Genomic DNA, 15,441 nt, shown 5'->3' with positions numbered 1-15,441 from the left:
ATTGGTGGTCTTTTTAAAAGAACTAATACTGCATTGCAAATCACTGAAAATTATGACGGAACAGAGCAAAGATATTGCTGAATGTTATTGATGCCTTAACTTGTAGTATTATTGAAAGAGACGCTATAGCTGTTTTGTTTTTTGTTATGTTTACATTGTGTGCTCCGTTTTCTCCGAGTCTATGATGTATAAGTTGCCATATATTGTCGTAGGCTACTATTTCTACTTCAATGAAAGAGGGGGGAAACAACCCTAACCCTGTTCGAGACTACACCATATGATGAGATTCGTGGGGGTGTTGAGAGAACCAGTGTAGTTTTTTGATGTAGTCAATACATTTGACAGATCACAGTCTAAAAAAATACAATAATTGAATTGACCAATTGAAAAGGCTTGTTTAGTCAGACAGGAAAGGGGTCAGACGTAGTTGTAAAGACAAATCAGGGAGCGCTGTCTCTCTGACAGATCTGTGATGTAGCCAACCACGACGTGAAGTGTATTTTTCTTCCTGTAAGTGGGTGTGTGCTACCTGTGTGAATGGACGAATTCGATAGGAGGAAGTTAGCAGGTTGGAGAGAAATAATGTTCGCTAGTCAGGATTTTTATAGGCATTTATAATGCCTATATTGAGTATTTTGTGTTAACCATTTCTTAAATGCAAAGGAGCACGTGTCCATATGGTGTATATTAGTCTTAATACTTCAGTATACGTGGATACACATCTACCGTGTCTCAAACGATAGCGCTCGCCAAGAATACCATTGAAAAACAATGTTAAGTTAGCCAGCTTGCCAACATCTACAGCGGTGGAAAAAGAAAAACCTAAGCAGTCTTCTCGGCGGCATGTACTGGAGAGGATGAAGAGAGCTGAAACCAAGGGTAATACATGCAGTTCGTCGGTACATATGATTTATAAGGCTAGCTGCATTTCTTTATTGTTAACTAGTGCATTTAGTGTCGCTAGTATTCCGTTAGCTAACGTTACTCATTTGTATGTGGACTAGCTTAGATACTTATCATTGCTAGCTAGCAAGCAAGCCAGTGGCTATGCTTATTTCAAATAGGACTAGGGGGTTCTTAAAAACTCAGGGGACATTTATATTTGCCACCCAGTAAGCTGTCAAGTTAGCTGTTTAGCTATGGAACTACATATTGATTTTGAGGGCTCGGTTGGGAACATCTGTGTAATTGTATTTCAAATTCTTAGATAGCGTTAGCTAACTGTAATCAGACCATACACTCATTTACAATTACCGTTTTGTCAGCCACTTTGTTAACCGAATGTTAGCTTGACAGCTATCTAGCCAGCTAGCTCCCGTACTTTAAAATACCGTTTGGGTTAGCAAGGCTATCTAACTTAATCGAATGTTCACCCAATAAGTCACTACTTTTAGCTAACATAACCTATGATATGCGAGCTAGCTAGATCATTCCACTTTGCCAATTTAAACGTTTTCCTATGGGCAAACTCAGGTAATGCCAAAATCTTTGGCTGTCTAGTACAGTTTGTAAGATATTATTTAGGTTAGAACTTTTAATATAATTAACGTTACCTCATGAGTATAAGTTAGCTCATTATCACCCATAGCTAACGTTAACGTTTGTATAGTTAACGTTAGCTAATACTCAGACCTCCTAGCTATCTGGCCAGCTTCTTTTCAAAGTTTGGTGATCTTCATTACGGGGAGATTGGTTACTAGTGAATGTTTCTGTAAATAAACGCAAATTTCAGCAACATAGGAAACCCTAGACTCCGCATACGTTACTGTCAACCAAAGGTCAGCTGTTACCATACCTAACTTTGGTAATCTTAGTGTTGAACAGTGAGTCACCCCCTCTTGACTGACACTGTAAGTGCTAGCTCATATGGACGTTTAACAGTTAAGGTTGGCTAACGTTATGTTTTGTTATTGCAAAGATTAACCGCGCCTAATAAGGATTACAAACTTGATTGCATGTTTCCAAAATGATCCCAAATGCATTCCTGTTATTAACTGCAAATGTTTCTTGACTCTGCTACTGAGCTAACCATATACCTATATATGTATATGGAGCTAACGTTATCGTAGCTAAGTAGTTAGCTCAGAATTTACCACATGGTGCTGTTCAAAATGTATAGCTGGTTTATTATTGAATATATCCTGCTGTGTTAGAATACATGGTCTATTTTATGTTTTAGCTGAATAAGTTAACGTAATGTGCTCGTTAGCTGACATACAAGCGCTTGAATAGTGTAATGTTAGGACATTGTTAAGGTAATGAGGGTGGAGGTATGCATATGTATAACCTAGGTATCGTACTTGCTGTTCGTGTAGTGCACAAATAGCAGTCATTTAAAGGCTAACGTTAGTTAGCCTTTTGAAGTATGCTAGCCTCACCTCCACAGTATTTTTTTTAGTTTCTTTTTATTGTTATTATGATTAATTGTCAGTCATTGTATTCTCATTAACTGAATAAACAAGATTACTTGTGTGATGTAAAGTCAACTAGATAGCAGCAGTTTGTTGTAAATGGATAGTTAACTAAAGTGGAATGACTATTCCTGAGAGGTGCGTTTTCGAACGGAAAGATTTAATCACGTATGCCAAGTTGTTGTTTTATTCTATATAAACATTATATGCCTCTTCATAGCCTGCATTTAAACCTGCAGAGTCTGTTAGTAAAGTGTGAAAATACTGTTGACATCATGTCATATAAATACCACAAACCTGGACCTCTTTGATGATTATCATCTCAATCCTCATTCTAGGATGTGCAAAAATGAAGAGAGACCCCCAGTCACCCTCAATGGAAGTGCCACTATAGGGACGGTGGAACGGGGGAGTTGCATGTACAAGCAGTGTTCCGTGGCTGCCTTATAGGAAGCTTTGCGGCCTTGGTGTGACTGATCTGAAGGGCAGCATCATGGGCTCTCAGGCGCTTCAGATACTTCGTCAGGGTGTGTGGGCTTCACTGACGGGAGGCTGGTATGTGGATCCTCATCAAAGTACCTTCTCCAACTGCTTCCACCTCTACCTCTGGATATTCCTCCTGGCCTTCCCCTTCTTATTGTACATGGTGAGTTTCATGTCGTTCTGGTGAGCAAGCTGTTAATAGCTGGAATTTAAGGCACAGTGTTCTGATCAAATCAGCGGTTCTCAGTCCTGCTCCTAACCCTTCCCCTGCCCTGGCTGCACGTTTTCCCATCTTTCCTTGTGTTTGCCTTTCTGACTGAACTTGTCGATAGCTCAGCTGTTATCTGAACACACCTGCTAACCACGAGAATCTACCTGCCAATCACTAATTTCAACCGGATGTTCAACTTGGAGCAGGGATTGATAGATATGGAGGAAAAGTGGGGCAGGGCTGCTGCAGGAGCAGGATTGAGAATATCTGGATAACATGTATAAAGTTTCAATTCAGATAGGGGTGGTAGAGGTGTGTGTGTGTGTGTGTGTGTGTGTGTGTGTGTCCACATGTGTGCATTTGGAAAGGATTCATGTTTAGAATTATGGAATACCACATATCAGATTTGCATGTGAAAGAGAAAGGGATGACAGATTTCCATGCTTTGTTGTATAATCAGCATGATTTTATGCTGTTTAGTTGAACTCGTCTGCATATAAGATGATAGCTTCAACATTGATTGATTTTGACATGCATGGTCTTTCTTGAAGGGTTTTGCTATGCAGGATTTGCTCTCCTCTTAAGTTCTGCAAAAGATGCAGTGGATCCATGTTTGTGTTGGACTGGTCCTCATAGTGGGGGTCAGAGCAGTCTGATGAGATATGATGGACCATAATTGATAATGTGATCATCTTTTATCTGATACCCTGTAGCCCCCTCTTAAACTCTGCTCTCCTCAATTTGTTTTCTAGGCTCTGCCACCAAGTTTATTGGTTGCAGGTGTGTACTGTGCAGTGGTGGCCGCCTTTTTCACTGCCATAAAGGTTGTGAACTTTCGCCTCCATGCCATGTTTGACCTGGGAGAGATTGTGGAGAAGAGGCAGGCCTCACTCACCCCAGACAACCAAAGAGTGGAGGAGGGGGAGGATGGCTCGGGAGGACATGAGGGCAACCAACGCAGGTTGGTGCATCACACAGCGGATCACACAAGTCTCCACCTGTCTTTGGCTCACATGGTTTACAATCAATTGTTGGTTCATCGTGGGGTTCATTCTGTTGCCAGGGACAGCACTGTTGGCGTAGAGATGACTGTGTTCCGGAAGGTCAATTCAACACCTCCTGTTCGCTGCAGTTCCCAGCACTCTTTGTTTGGACTTAACCAAGTGTCGGTAAGGATCAATAACCCTTGACTTTAGTGGTTTGTCTGTAAATCTGTCAAGAGGATAGGGAAGGTTTAACAAAACAATAAAATATGTTTTATATATATATCATACTCCTTTGGATTGTCTTCATAATGTCTTTTTCTTTTTCTTATTACACAGCAGTTAATGTTATTCTCTTGTGCTTATTTAAAGGAATTTTTGCCTCATCTTGATGACACAGCAGGATCAAAAGGTATGTGCTCTGTCAAGTTCCTCCAGGGAGTTATGTGTTCAAAGGCACCATGCTAGGGAGTTTATTTTCTATAACATTCAAATGAGGGCTAAGTACCATCGCATAGGCTAAAAATAGACAAGGTGTGTGGTTTTCTTTTTCTTTTTTTTTTATGTGTGTCCCAGTTTCTTTGAATGTGTGTTTAGGCCTGGCTCCTGTCCTGCCATGTTTCCATTTCAATTCTAGTATGCACTTTCCAAGGAGCTACTAGGTGTGGCTGTGTCTTTGAGAATTTGGGCTGAAGTTTTGAAGAGACGTTTTTAAACCCGTTTCCTCGTTGCATATCTCTTCTAGATATCAAGGAGCTGATGCGAGAGCAGGGTTGTAATAATGTGATCCTGACATCTGCACACCGAGAGGACCTACGCCATAGCTCACAGGACCCTATGCGTGAGTGTCACCGCATGACCAATCAATCAATCAATCAATCAATCAATCAATCAATTTCAATTGTATATAGCGCTTCTCTATATACTCGAAGACGCTTTACAGAGTAGCCCGGTCCAGTCCATTCATTCAGACAGTCATACCAGTGGTGGTAAGCTACATCAGTAGCCACAGCTGCCCTGGGGCAGACTGACGGAAGCGTGGCAGCCAATCAGCACCTACGGCCCCTCCGACCACCACCAACATTCATTCCAACATTCATTCAGATTCATACGATGCCAGCAACATCCCATAATCTGTGTTCAACGACATTTATTCTTTCCATGAATAGTCCCATCAAATGTTTCATTAAATCTATACATTTGAATGTATATATTTAATAGGAAAACGCACTTCAATTCAAACTGACTATAATTAAAATGATAGGGTTTCCCTCCCTGTTTGAAAATATACAGCTGCAAAACATATACTGCTTTAAAATACATATATATATACTGTATATACACTATATTGTCTGCAGATATTGTGCTAGAACTAAACCGTATTGTCTACAGTAAACATGTGCCTTGGATGAAACCAAATTACTTTGCAGTGTGTCTGCAAAATTAAAGTATATTTTTCAAATTGGTCATAGTATTAGTGTTGTTCATTAATTGAAACATCATTTGCCAGGCTACCACATCCTTTTGCCCACTCCTTCTAGGAAAGACCCCTTACCTAAGAAGATGATGATGATGATGATGATGATGTTGTTTCTTCTTCTTCACAGGGGCTGGCAGTGTTGTACAGTCGTGCCTGGCTGCAGCTTCAGGCCTCATGGCAGACTTCCCAGGCCTGATCGGGGTCGGCGGAGTCATGTCTGGTGGATTTAGCAGCCTACACCCGAACGGGTGCCCCTCCATCCCTCCTTCCCCCTCCAGCCAGGGAGATGGCGACGACAAGGAGCCGATGGAGGAGGAGGAGGACGGAGGGCTGGAGGACGGGCCCCTGGATGAGCTATCTCAGCACAGTCCTGACGGGGGTCGGATGGGCGGCTACTCTCCGCTGGGGCCCTCTGCTGAATCGGAGAGCCTGGGGGACGCGCCTCTCAGCCCGCTCATCAAGAGCAGCCTGAGCGAGGAGCTGAGCGAGAACCTGCTGGGCCTCGGCCTCGACCCCGTGACCTTTGCGCGTGGCAAAGAGCACCACGCGGGCAGCCGCAGCGGCATCGCCATAGCCGCCGGCTCCACCGACAGCTGCTTCAGCGGAGCAGGGGCCACCACCGACCGGGAGACCCTCAGCACGGTCAGCAGCTACCGCAGCGAAAAGACAGACTCCACCCAGCTGGAGAGCCCCTCCCTGGGGAAGCCATACCCGTCACTCCCTGGAGCGGCGGCGTCCTCTGCGGGCGCAGGCCAGGGTGGCGGTGCCGCCGTAGGCCCCCTGGTGGACACGCCGCTGCATGGCGGGAGCGACACGGACGACCTGTCGGACAGCGAGCTGCTCCAGTCGCCCTCCAAAGAGGTGTCGGTCGGGCAGGGCCTAGACAGAACTCTGGTGGAGGGGGAGGACTTGCCCCCTCTGCCCACTGACATTGCACAGTCCCCACACCTCCCGGACTCCTCGCCCTCCAGCAGCGGGCACTCGGGCATCTGCGACGCCGCCGCGGACAGATCCGTGCCCGTCCCCCCCTTACCCCCGCCACGGCAGGCCAGCTCGGTGCCCTCCGGGCTGGCTCTGGGGCTGGTGTGCTCGGAGCCCACCCTGCCCATCACGTCTCCCCCCTTCCTGCTTCTGGAGCAGCCGCCGCCCCTGCAGGCACAGCAGGTGGTGCGACCGAAGGACCTGAAGCTGCTGCGCTCCGGCGGTGGGTCCAGCAGCGTAGGCCACCGGCCCGGCCGTCGGAAAGCACCCCGCAAACGCGGCACGGCGGGCAGCAGCAGCTTCGACTGCGGCTCCTACCGACGGCACCACGGCCACGGGCAGCATAGAGACTACATCCCCGTGCGGAGCCGACTCGGGGCCACAGCGGGGGCCACGGCGAGAGCCTACAGCGAGAGCCTGTTCGAGGACTCGAGCGACGACGACGACGACGCCAGCGACATGAGCGGCGGCTCCAGCCTCGGCTCGCAGCGTCACTACAGCTCGGACGACGACGACGACGACGACGATGACGACACGAGCTCCTCTACCTCCTGCTACTCGCCAGACCTGGCTAACGCCGGTGCCGCCTCAACGCCCAACTTTGCCAATCAGCTGCCCAGCTCTCGGGAGGGCGAGGGACGCGAGGACGTGGCGGGCCCCTCTCACCCGCGGAGCGCCCAGAGATCGTCCAGCACGGCCAGTGCCAAGACCCACGCCAGGGTGCTCAGTATGGACGGAGGTGGCGGCAGCAGCGGCAGCCACGCCAACGTCGGCGCCCTGACCTCCACGCTGATGCCTTTACCCCCCACAGCCTCATCAGCCCCCGCCCAGCGGCCCCTCACCATCTCCAAATCGGACCTGGAGGCCCGGGCCAACAACTCGGACGGCTTCACTAGGGTTCACCACCGCCTGGACTCGTTAGGGGGCTCCTGGGCCGGGAACCAGACCGGCTGGAGGGCTGGTGAGCTGGCTGAGGAAGGAGCTGTTGGAGGAGGTGAGCTGCCCCTTGCCTCCGCCTGTCTCTGATAATGGGCAGTACGGAATAAGCTGTGTGTGTGTGTGTGCCCGTGTGTGTGTGCGCCCGTGTGTGTGTGCGCCCGTGTGTCCCCGTGTGTCCCCGTGTGTCTGTGTCTTACTGCAGGATATATAGCTGAGGCTACATCCACATTAATATGGTTTAGGTTTAAAATACATCACATTTACTACATTTTACTAGTTTACATTTTAGTGTAGACGTCCATAAATGGAAACGTTGACTCAGATGCCCACGTCTGTTTCCTGACTGGGTCTTTTTAGCTACGACGTATCCTTCCCTTATTCATCCCATCAAGTGACTGTTTTCGGGCATGTTTATATGGCCGGAGTTATTGCTAAAACGCCTGTCTGGTTGGAGATCCAGTATTGGTGTGGACGTAGCCTGAGAAAAGAATACTTGATGCCAACGCCCTGTTGTCTGTGTCAGTGGGCTGTGTCTGTGTCCGTAGCCTGAGAGAAGGATACTTGATGCCAACGCCCTGTTGTCTGTGTCAGTGGGCTGTGTCTGTGTCCGTAGCCTGAGAGAAGGATACTTGATGCCAACGCCCTGTTGTCTGTGTCAGTGGGCTGTGTCCGTAGTGTTCTCCACAGAGGGGTAGTGCGACTGCATTCCTGCTGTGAAGGAGCATGGCTGATGCGGTCCTGTGAAGACTTAGATGAAATGATAGAAGAAGAGAGGAAATGATAGAAGAAGAGATGAAATGATAGAAGAAGAGAGGAAATGATAGAAGAAGAGATGAAATGATAGAAGAGGAGTCAGGTGTGCTCCTTCTTACTAGTTGCAGTGAAAGCGTTCAGCCAAGCTGGCTCTTTGTGAATCAGACGGGCTCCCCCTGGTCTAGACAGATGCTATTACTGATGGCTTTGTTAACATTAGGGATGGGGGTAAGACCTCATTGGTCAGACCAGGACTGGCCATATTCATTGCATATTCATCATAATAAACACATTTAAATTGGACACAAAAAGTCAACTAACTAAATGAGGCTTTGAGTGTTTTCCCTCTCTTAAGTTCTCCCCTCAGGTTGAGGGTCACAGTCATTGTATTCTCTTGAAAAGTGAAGTGTTTGCTTGTTTCCCAGAAAGCATTGCAGCAATATCCTCTGCCCTGCACAGCTACCAAGTTTCTTACTTTTAGAAGTGGCTTGTCCAATCAATACTTTTTGCCACTGGATGTCTAACAGGCTGTGTAGTATAGAAGACACATAAACAGGGCTAAATCATTTGTCATGCTGAACTACCTTTTGCTGTGTTGGGTCAAATGAGTCAAATATTGGCTGTGGCCGGTAAGATAAGGAGCTCTGTAGTGGTTGGTTAACGTGCTTCGACTGATATGGACTGCTTAGTGTTTTTCTCCACAACAAGGTGGTGGAATCTATTTTGTAAACCTTGTTAATGAAGAAAAACGTGGCTTTGAAAACCGATTTGGACTTGTTGACGGGTGTACATTTGATTTCCTCAGTTTGTCAGTTCATTGGAGAGCAACTCTGTCATTGCGGTCATGAGTCACAGAGTTGTTTAAATGGTCCTGTATGAAATTCCCTGAAGTGATTTTGTGCCTTGACACCACTGCGAACATGTTGTACACTTGCTTCAAGTGTAAAGATGCATTTCTGGTGTAGGATTGTGATATTTGCGTCCACGGAAGCCAAACAGAAACACCTAACAGTAACACACCACCTGTCTCGTTTATCTGACGCTGCTGGTTGCTGCACTCTTCCCTGTCAGAGCCGTAATGAACCTTTCTCTCATGAACCGTGTGTGTGTGTGTTTGCAGCACTGGGCCCAGAGGAAGGCGGTAAAAGGGACTCGGTCAGCAGCGTGAAGAGAACCCAGGCTATCCGCCGGCGCCACAACGCAGGGAGCAATCCCACACCTCCCCCCTCAGCAATGGGTTCCCCTCCCAGGTAGGCCTCCAGCTCCCTAAAACAGGAGTGAGAAATCTTTTTAACACTTTATATTTATTTATTTTTTTAAGTTTTATCACAGATACAGAAGAACAGAAAAGTAAACAAACACACATTCACAAAAAATAATAATACAAAAACAAAAACAAAACATGAACATACTGGATTGCATTGTTTTCAGAGTTATCCTGAGACATACATATTTTTCAAACATTGACCTGTCATTGATATTTAAATAGAGTCCATTTCAGCCATTTTTATGCACATTGTTCTGCCTGTAATCGTAATCTATGTCTTAGCTGTTCCATCACGTACATCTCAAGGAGTGAGGAATCTTATCCCCAAAGTGTTTCTCTGCCTTCATACCAAAATAAGTAGGACGATGCCTCTGATGCTAATGTTCAGCCATTTGAAGGCTTCAGATCGGTTCATTAAATGAGGCTTGCTGCTGCTTGCATACGGTAAAGGCTGGCAGCTAAATTGGGCCCTTTGGGGGATAAGAGAATAAGATTGCTCAGCACTTGTACTAGGTGGCTCCCATAACCCCAATTACCAGTGTCTTCCGTAAGTCGCTTCATGTGTTAGTTTGACCTTTTGATCTTTGATCTGACCTCCATCTTTGCCCCTCTTTCAGTTTGCAGGACCTCCAGCGCGCTCGCACCTCCTCCAATTCCCGCACGCGCACCCTCCCCTCCGCCTTGCAGTTCGCCTCCTCTCTGCTCCTGCCCCGCACCGGCGTCCACGAGGCGTCCACCTTCGACGACACGTCAGAGGGGGCTGTGCACTACTTCTACGACGAGAGTGGTAAGTCTGTCAAGACCATCTCTATGCACTATGTACAGCACTTTGGTCGGTGCGAGCTGTTTTAAATGTGCTCTAAAAATAAACTTTACTTACTTTACTATCTCCCAGCTGTATTATACAAATAGCTTGTCTAATTACACACATAAAACACTTTTTGATAACTCTATAGTCAAACCATTTTCAGTGACGTATATTAACAGTATCATTTTCATGTTAACCAATTCTGTCAAATAACCCTTACCAAGTGATTGATACTTACCAAGTGATTGATACTTGTCAACTAATGGCCAGTGAATTGTCAATAAACTAAAAATAGTGAAGCACTCTGTCAACAAATAATGTATAGACAATCGATCACAAAAAAGTGCTTCTGCCCTCTACAGGAGTGAAGCGGTCGTACACATTTGGGCCCGGTGGAGGTGGTTATGAGGACCCTGTGCAGTAAGTTGCTCTCTGTCCGTCGGCCATTATCTGTCAGGGACATCTGTCAGTGTTTGTGTGCTCATCTGGTCTTTGCCCCGTCTTCCAGGGAACGCGAACGGCAGTCCCAGTCCTCCAGCTTCACCTCCACAGACGTCCAGGAGGTGGCGCCGATGCTGACCATGCTCCAGCCCAGGCCTGTGGTGCTGCAGGGTATGCAGGGGATGCAGGTGCGCAGGGTGCCGCTGGAGATGCCTGAGGTGAGGCGACGGGCGGAAGCGTCCCAACACCAGGCTTCTGTCTTGGGTGGCCATCTTTAGGTCGTGTTCACTGGCTGTTTTAAATGATAATCCTATGGAGTGAAACGTCCCGACTCCTCCATTTGTGGAATCAAATTGGTACAGGTCAGAAGAGTTGCTGGTTTGTGTTTATTGCCAGTCGCCAGCCCACCTCTAGGTTAACATAAGTTGTTATAGCAATAAAAGACTCAACTGCATTTCATTTTTTTCAATCAGGATTTATGTTTTACTACATAAAAACAACCTTTTCTCTGGTTGTAATCAGAGAAAAGTGTTAGGCCTTAGTTATCACTGGGTTTAATGTCTGCAAATACCAGCACAGCAACTTCTAGTTCAGAGGGTTGTCCATGGGTATTCACAGCTTGTCCTATTCCCCTGTCTTCTAGTTTGAAATGGATCACGAGTCCCTTCACGAATCTCAGGAAAACACACTGATGATCGAGGAGAAGGCCAAACCCAAACAGTACTACCGCTTCTGGGTGTTACCAGGGAAATGGCTCCGGGTGCGCTACGACAGACTGGCCCTCCTGGCCTTACTCGACAGGTGAGGCACTGGGGCTGGGGAGGAGCTGGCTTGGTTTTTAGCTTGTTTTTGTTGTGCTGCTAGATAACAACAAGGACAACTGATGTACTGTCTGAGAGAAGCTTTGTCACATTCATTTAGACAATTCATTCACACTGTCAATAAATGATGAATCATACAAATCTATCCTCCCACCCAAGTCTCATAAACCAGGCCTTTAGTTAGGACTTAAAGGTGGTACTTATTGCTCCCTTACATGGCCAAGAGCTGCCTGTTTGGGCTAAGTCTTGGGCTTACATGTTCATTGCTGCTGTTGCTTCAAGACCTGTCCATGGATGTTTTTTTGGAAGTGTAAACCATTCTGCGGTTGGCTGCGTGTGAGGCTGTAACAGCCGATTCTATAGGCCATGGCCATCTTGGCATGTATAGTAAACACCAGACACTCCTCACTACTTTGAAGACTCAATATCAATTAATATAGGTGTTTTAAAATAAACTCGTTTCATATAAATTCTGACCAGGCTTTGATATGTGCTGTGGTAATATTAAAGTGTGAACTTTGCTTCAGAAGGTCACACAGTAGTGTAACTGGGTAATTGACTTTTGCCCTCAGGAACCGTCGTGTTGGGGAGAATGTGTTTGCAGTGGTGCTGGCCTGCCTGGTGGCCTTCCTGGGGTTCCTGCTGCTCCTTCAGGGCTTTTTTAGGGACATCTGGGTCTTCCAGTTCTGCCTCGTCATTGCCAGCTGCCAATACTCCTTACTGAAGGTGAGAGTTCACCCCTTTGCCCGGGGAACACCCTTCTCCTCCTATCTATCTATCTACTAAAAGTGTCACGTTTCCTTGAGAGCAAAGATCAGTTGTGAGTTTTATTAATTCAGGAAAAGGTTTTTTTCCCCCCAGATTAGATAATCTGAGTACCTGCAGCTCTAATCTCTGAATTCTGTATTCCCCCTCTCGGCAGAGTGTTCAGCCAGATGCAGCGTCCCCAATGCATGTAAGTACATGACTGCACAAATACATGGCAGATGACTGGTTTATTACGTGATTAAATATACATGCTAGATATTGGTGTCATTAAGGCAATAATGGAGTGTGGTACGGGACAGTCTGTGTGACATTGAGGAAAAACGCAGTGTGCTACAGGACAGTTTGAGTGTCATTTAGGTAATAACGCAGTGTGCTACAGGACAGTTTGAGTGTCATTTAGGCAATAACGCAGTGTGCTACAGGACAGTTTGAGTGACATTAAGGCAATAACGCAGTGTGATTAAGGCAATAACGCAGTGTGATACAGGACAGTTTGTGTGTGTTCAATAGCAATAAAGGAAGTGTTGCCAGTAATTACACAGATAACCAGGTAACCCCATAGGACCATACATGTTGCAATTGAGGTGTTGCCTTGAGTTTGGAACCCTGTGATGATAATGTGTGTTTCTTCCTGGCGTGTAGGGCCATAACTGGATCATTGTGTACAGTCGACCAGCGTACTTCTGCCTATGCTGTATGCTGATCTTTGTCTTTGACCTGGGCGGTCGGTCTGGTCGACTGCTGCCTTTCTCCCTCTACGGGGTCACCTTCTTCTCAGCACACTTCCTGCTGTGCGCCAGAGATGTTCTCATAGGTCAGTCACCAGAACATTCCACCATTGGCCTTCAGCATGGAGCGTGCCACTGTAGAGGTTTTGTTGTTGTTGTTGTTGATGTCGTGTTGTTGTTGATGTCGTGTTGTTGATGTGTTGTTGTTGTTGTTGTTGTTGATGTCGTCCCTGATAACAACCCCCTCTTTCTGTTTCGGTTTCCCACCCGCAGTGTTCACCCTTTCTTTCCCCGTCATCTTCCTCTTCGGGCTCCTACCTCAGGTCAACACCTTCCTCATGTGTCTGCTCGAACAAGTGGATATGCACATATTTGGGGGAACAGGTGAGGGACAGAGACAGTCAGAGACAGAGACAGTCACCCATTAACAGTGTGCAGATTTCATCCATGATAATGATGATTATATAATAATAATACGAATACATTTGATTTATATGTGCCTGTTCAGTGCTTTCATGACTGACTGACTGACTGTGTGTGTGTGTGTGTGTGTGTCCTCAGCCACCACGAGCCCTCTGTCGTCCGTTTACAGCCTGATACGCAGTGTGCTGGTGGCCGCTCTGCTGTACGGCTTCTGCTTGGGCGCCATTAATGTAAGTCAAGGAACCACTTCAATCCCTTCAACATTGGAACCAACACCATCACCACTGAAATTGTTCATCAGGACATTATTTTCACCACTGTTTTATTGTGTGTGTGTGTGTGTGTGTGTGTGTGTGTGTGTGTGTGTGTGTGTGTGTGCAGGTCACCTGGGAGGATCAGCACGTCCCGGTCCTGTTCTCAGTGTTCTGTGGGCTGCTCTTGGCCCTGTCGTACCACCTGAGCCGCCAGAGCAGCGACCCCACCATCCTCTGGTCAGTGCTGACCCCTCAGTGCCGTCACACGCTATGCTTTACTCACGCCTCCCAATCACACTTTGACATTTATCAGGCACTTGTATTTAAAAAAAGTCTCTAAATCAGGGGTCTCAAACTCAAATTACCCAGGGGCCAATGAGCGTTCAGTCTGGTCATTGGGGGGCCAGATTTTTACGGTAAAAGTTGGGGTGGCCCATTTTAATCAATGGAACTTTTCTTCTTTTTTTTTTTAAATCAATGGAACTTTGCAGGCCGGATAAAATAGCTTGGGGGGCCGGAATTGGCCCGCGGGCCTGAGTTTGAGACCCCTGCTCTAAATAGTAAATATGTCCGATTTTTAGAATTTTTTTTTAGAAAGCTGTGTGAGAATAGAAACCTTAACCTTGAATCCACTAGGACATTCTTTCATCGTTTTTTGCCTCAGGGGAATTTGGATGTCAGACCTCTTAGAGTACGAGATCCTGTTTTGCTCACTCGTTGTTCTCTGCAGGTCTCTCGTCCGCTCCAAGTTCTTTCCAGAGCTGGAGAGCCGGACGCCTGAGGATCCTCCTGTAGAGATCAAAGATCCCCTCCCGGAGAAACTGCGCAACTCTGTGGTAATGCATTCATGAACTACAGACGAGGCAACGATGCCCTTTTAATGTTGATGATTCTCTCTCTTACAGTATATTTTATTTATTTGATTTCATTGCTCCCTCTCTCTCTCTTGCAGAAAGAGATTCTCCACTCGGACCTGGTTATGTGTCCTCTCATGGCCATCATCACCTTTGCCATCAGTGCCAGCACGGTCTTCATCGCCCTCCAGGTCAGTGCAGCGTAATAATAATAATAATAATAATAATAATAATAATAATAATAATAATAATAATAATGGATTTTATTTATATAGCACACTTTCACATACAAAGATGTCTCAAGGTGCTTAACAGGGTCACAATAGCAATTTAAACAGTGCATTCTAAAAACAATACAGAAATAAAATAAAAACAGAAACCAGGACTTTAGGAGAAGGCAGATATAAATAGATGGGTTTTGAGGTGTGATTTAAAAGTAGTGATGGAGTCCAAAGCCCTAATGTTCTCCGGGAGCTTGTTCCAGAGTCGTGGCCCCAGCCAGGAGAAGGCACGAGGCTGCCACATGTCCGGGACTACTGTCCTCCACCGTCTCTACTGTTGAGATCAGATTCATTTAGTACTAATGGTTTATCACGTGGTCCATCACGTCACAGCAGATGGAAAACATTATCTTCTTGCAGCATCTTTCTCACCGTACTTATGATCTTGCCTCTTAGTGGAGGTGTACAAAATAACTTTGAATGAAGCAATCATGTCAGCAAATGACACTTCCTCACAGTATTACGCAGATAACCGTATAATGGGTTCATGGTTTGATGGTAAACTGATAATGGAGATTAGTTATAGCTGACTTGGTGAAATAGACTGGTTCTGTG

The 15,441-nt window shown here is 46.3% G+C and overlaps 1 protein-coding gene across 2 annotated transcripts in view; it reads left to right on the top strand.

Moving 5' to 3' along the window:
• Positions 1 to 668: 668 nt before the first annotated feature.
• LOC308373307 (pecanex-like protein 3) overlaps positions 669 to 15,441 on the top strand; it is a 31,136-nt gene continuing 16,363 nt past the window's right edge. Inside the window, exons 1-20 of one of the 2 annotated variants that reach the window (XM_080848755.1) lie at positions 669 to 879; positions 2,750 to 3,057; positions 3,858 to 4,066; positions 4,169 to 4,274; positions 4,461 to 4,500; positions 4,834 to 4,929; positions 5,696 to 7,543; positions 9,362 to 9,491; positions 10,126 to 10,295; positions 10,679 to 10,736; positions 10,825 to 10,975; positions 11,401 to 11,558; positions 12,151 to 12,304; positions 12,501 to 12,533; positions 12,989 to 13,160; positions 13,348 to 13,458; positions 13,636 to 13,727; positions 13,879 to 13,988; positions 14,482 to 14,587; positions 14,704 to 14,796. In XM_080848755.1, coding sequence (XP_080704881.1) covers positions 2,905 to 3,057; positions 3,858 to 4,066; positions 4,169 to 4,274; positions 4,461 to 4,500; positions 4,834 to 4,929; positions 5,696 to 7,543; positions 9,362 to 9,491; positions 10,126 to 10,295; positions 10,679 to 10,736; positions 10,825 to 10,975; positions 11,401 to 11,558; positions 12,151 to 12,304; positions 12,501 to 12,533; positions 12,989 to 13,160; positions 13,348 to 13,458; positions 13,636 to 13,727; positions 13,879 to 13,988; positions 14,482 to 14,587; positions 14,704 to 14,796 — 3,990 coding nt within the window. In that variant the 5' untranslated portion in view covers positions 669 to 879; positions 2,750 to 2,904. Of the gene's footprint in view, positions 880 to 2,749; positions 3,058 to 3,857; positions 4,067 to 4,168; positions 4,275 to 4,460; positions 4,501 to 4,833; positions 4,930 to 5,695; positions 7,544 to 9,361; positions 9,492 to 10,125; positions 10,296 to 10,678; positions 10,737 to 10,824; positions 10,976 to 11,400; positions 11,559 to 12,150; positions 12,305 to 12,500; positions 12,534 to 12,988; positions 13,161 to 13,347; positions 13,459 to 13,635; positions 13,728 to 13,878; positions 13,989 to 14,481; positions 14,588 to 14,703; positions 14,797 to 15,441 lie in introns of those variants that run through there. The other variant, XM_080848754.1, reaches the window with a different exon arrangement.

The sequence above is a fragment of the Sprattus sprattus genome (genome assembly GCF_963457725.1).
Source record: "Sprattus sprattus genome assembly, chromosome: 1".
Lineage (NCBI taxonomy): Eukaryota > Metazoa > Chordata > Actinopteri > Clupeiformes > Clupeidae > Sprattus > Sprattus sprattus.
The sequence above is the reverse complement of the archived record's forward strand: the minus strand, read 5'-3'. Positions and strand labels throughout refer to the sequence as shown.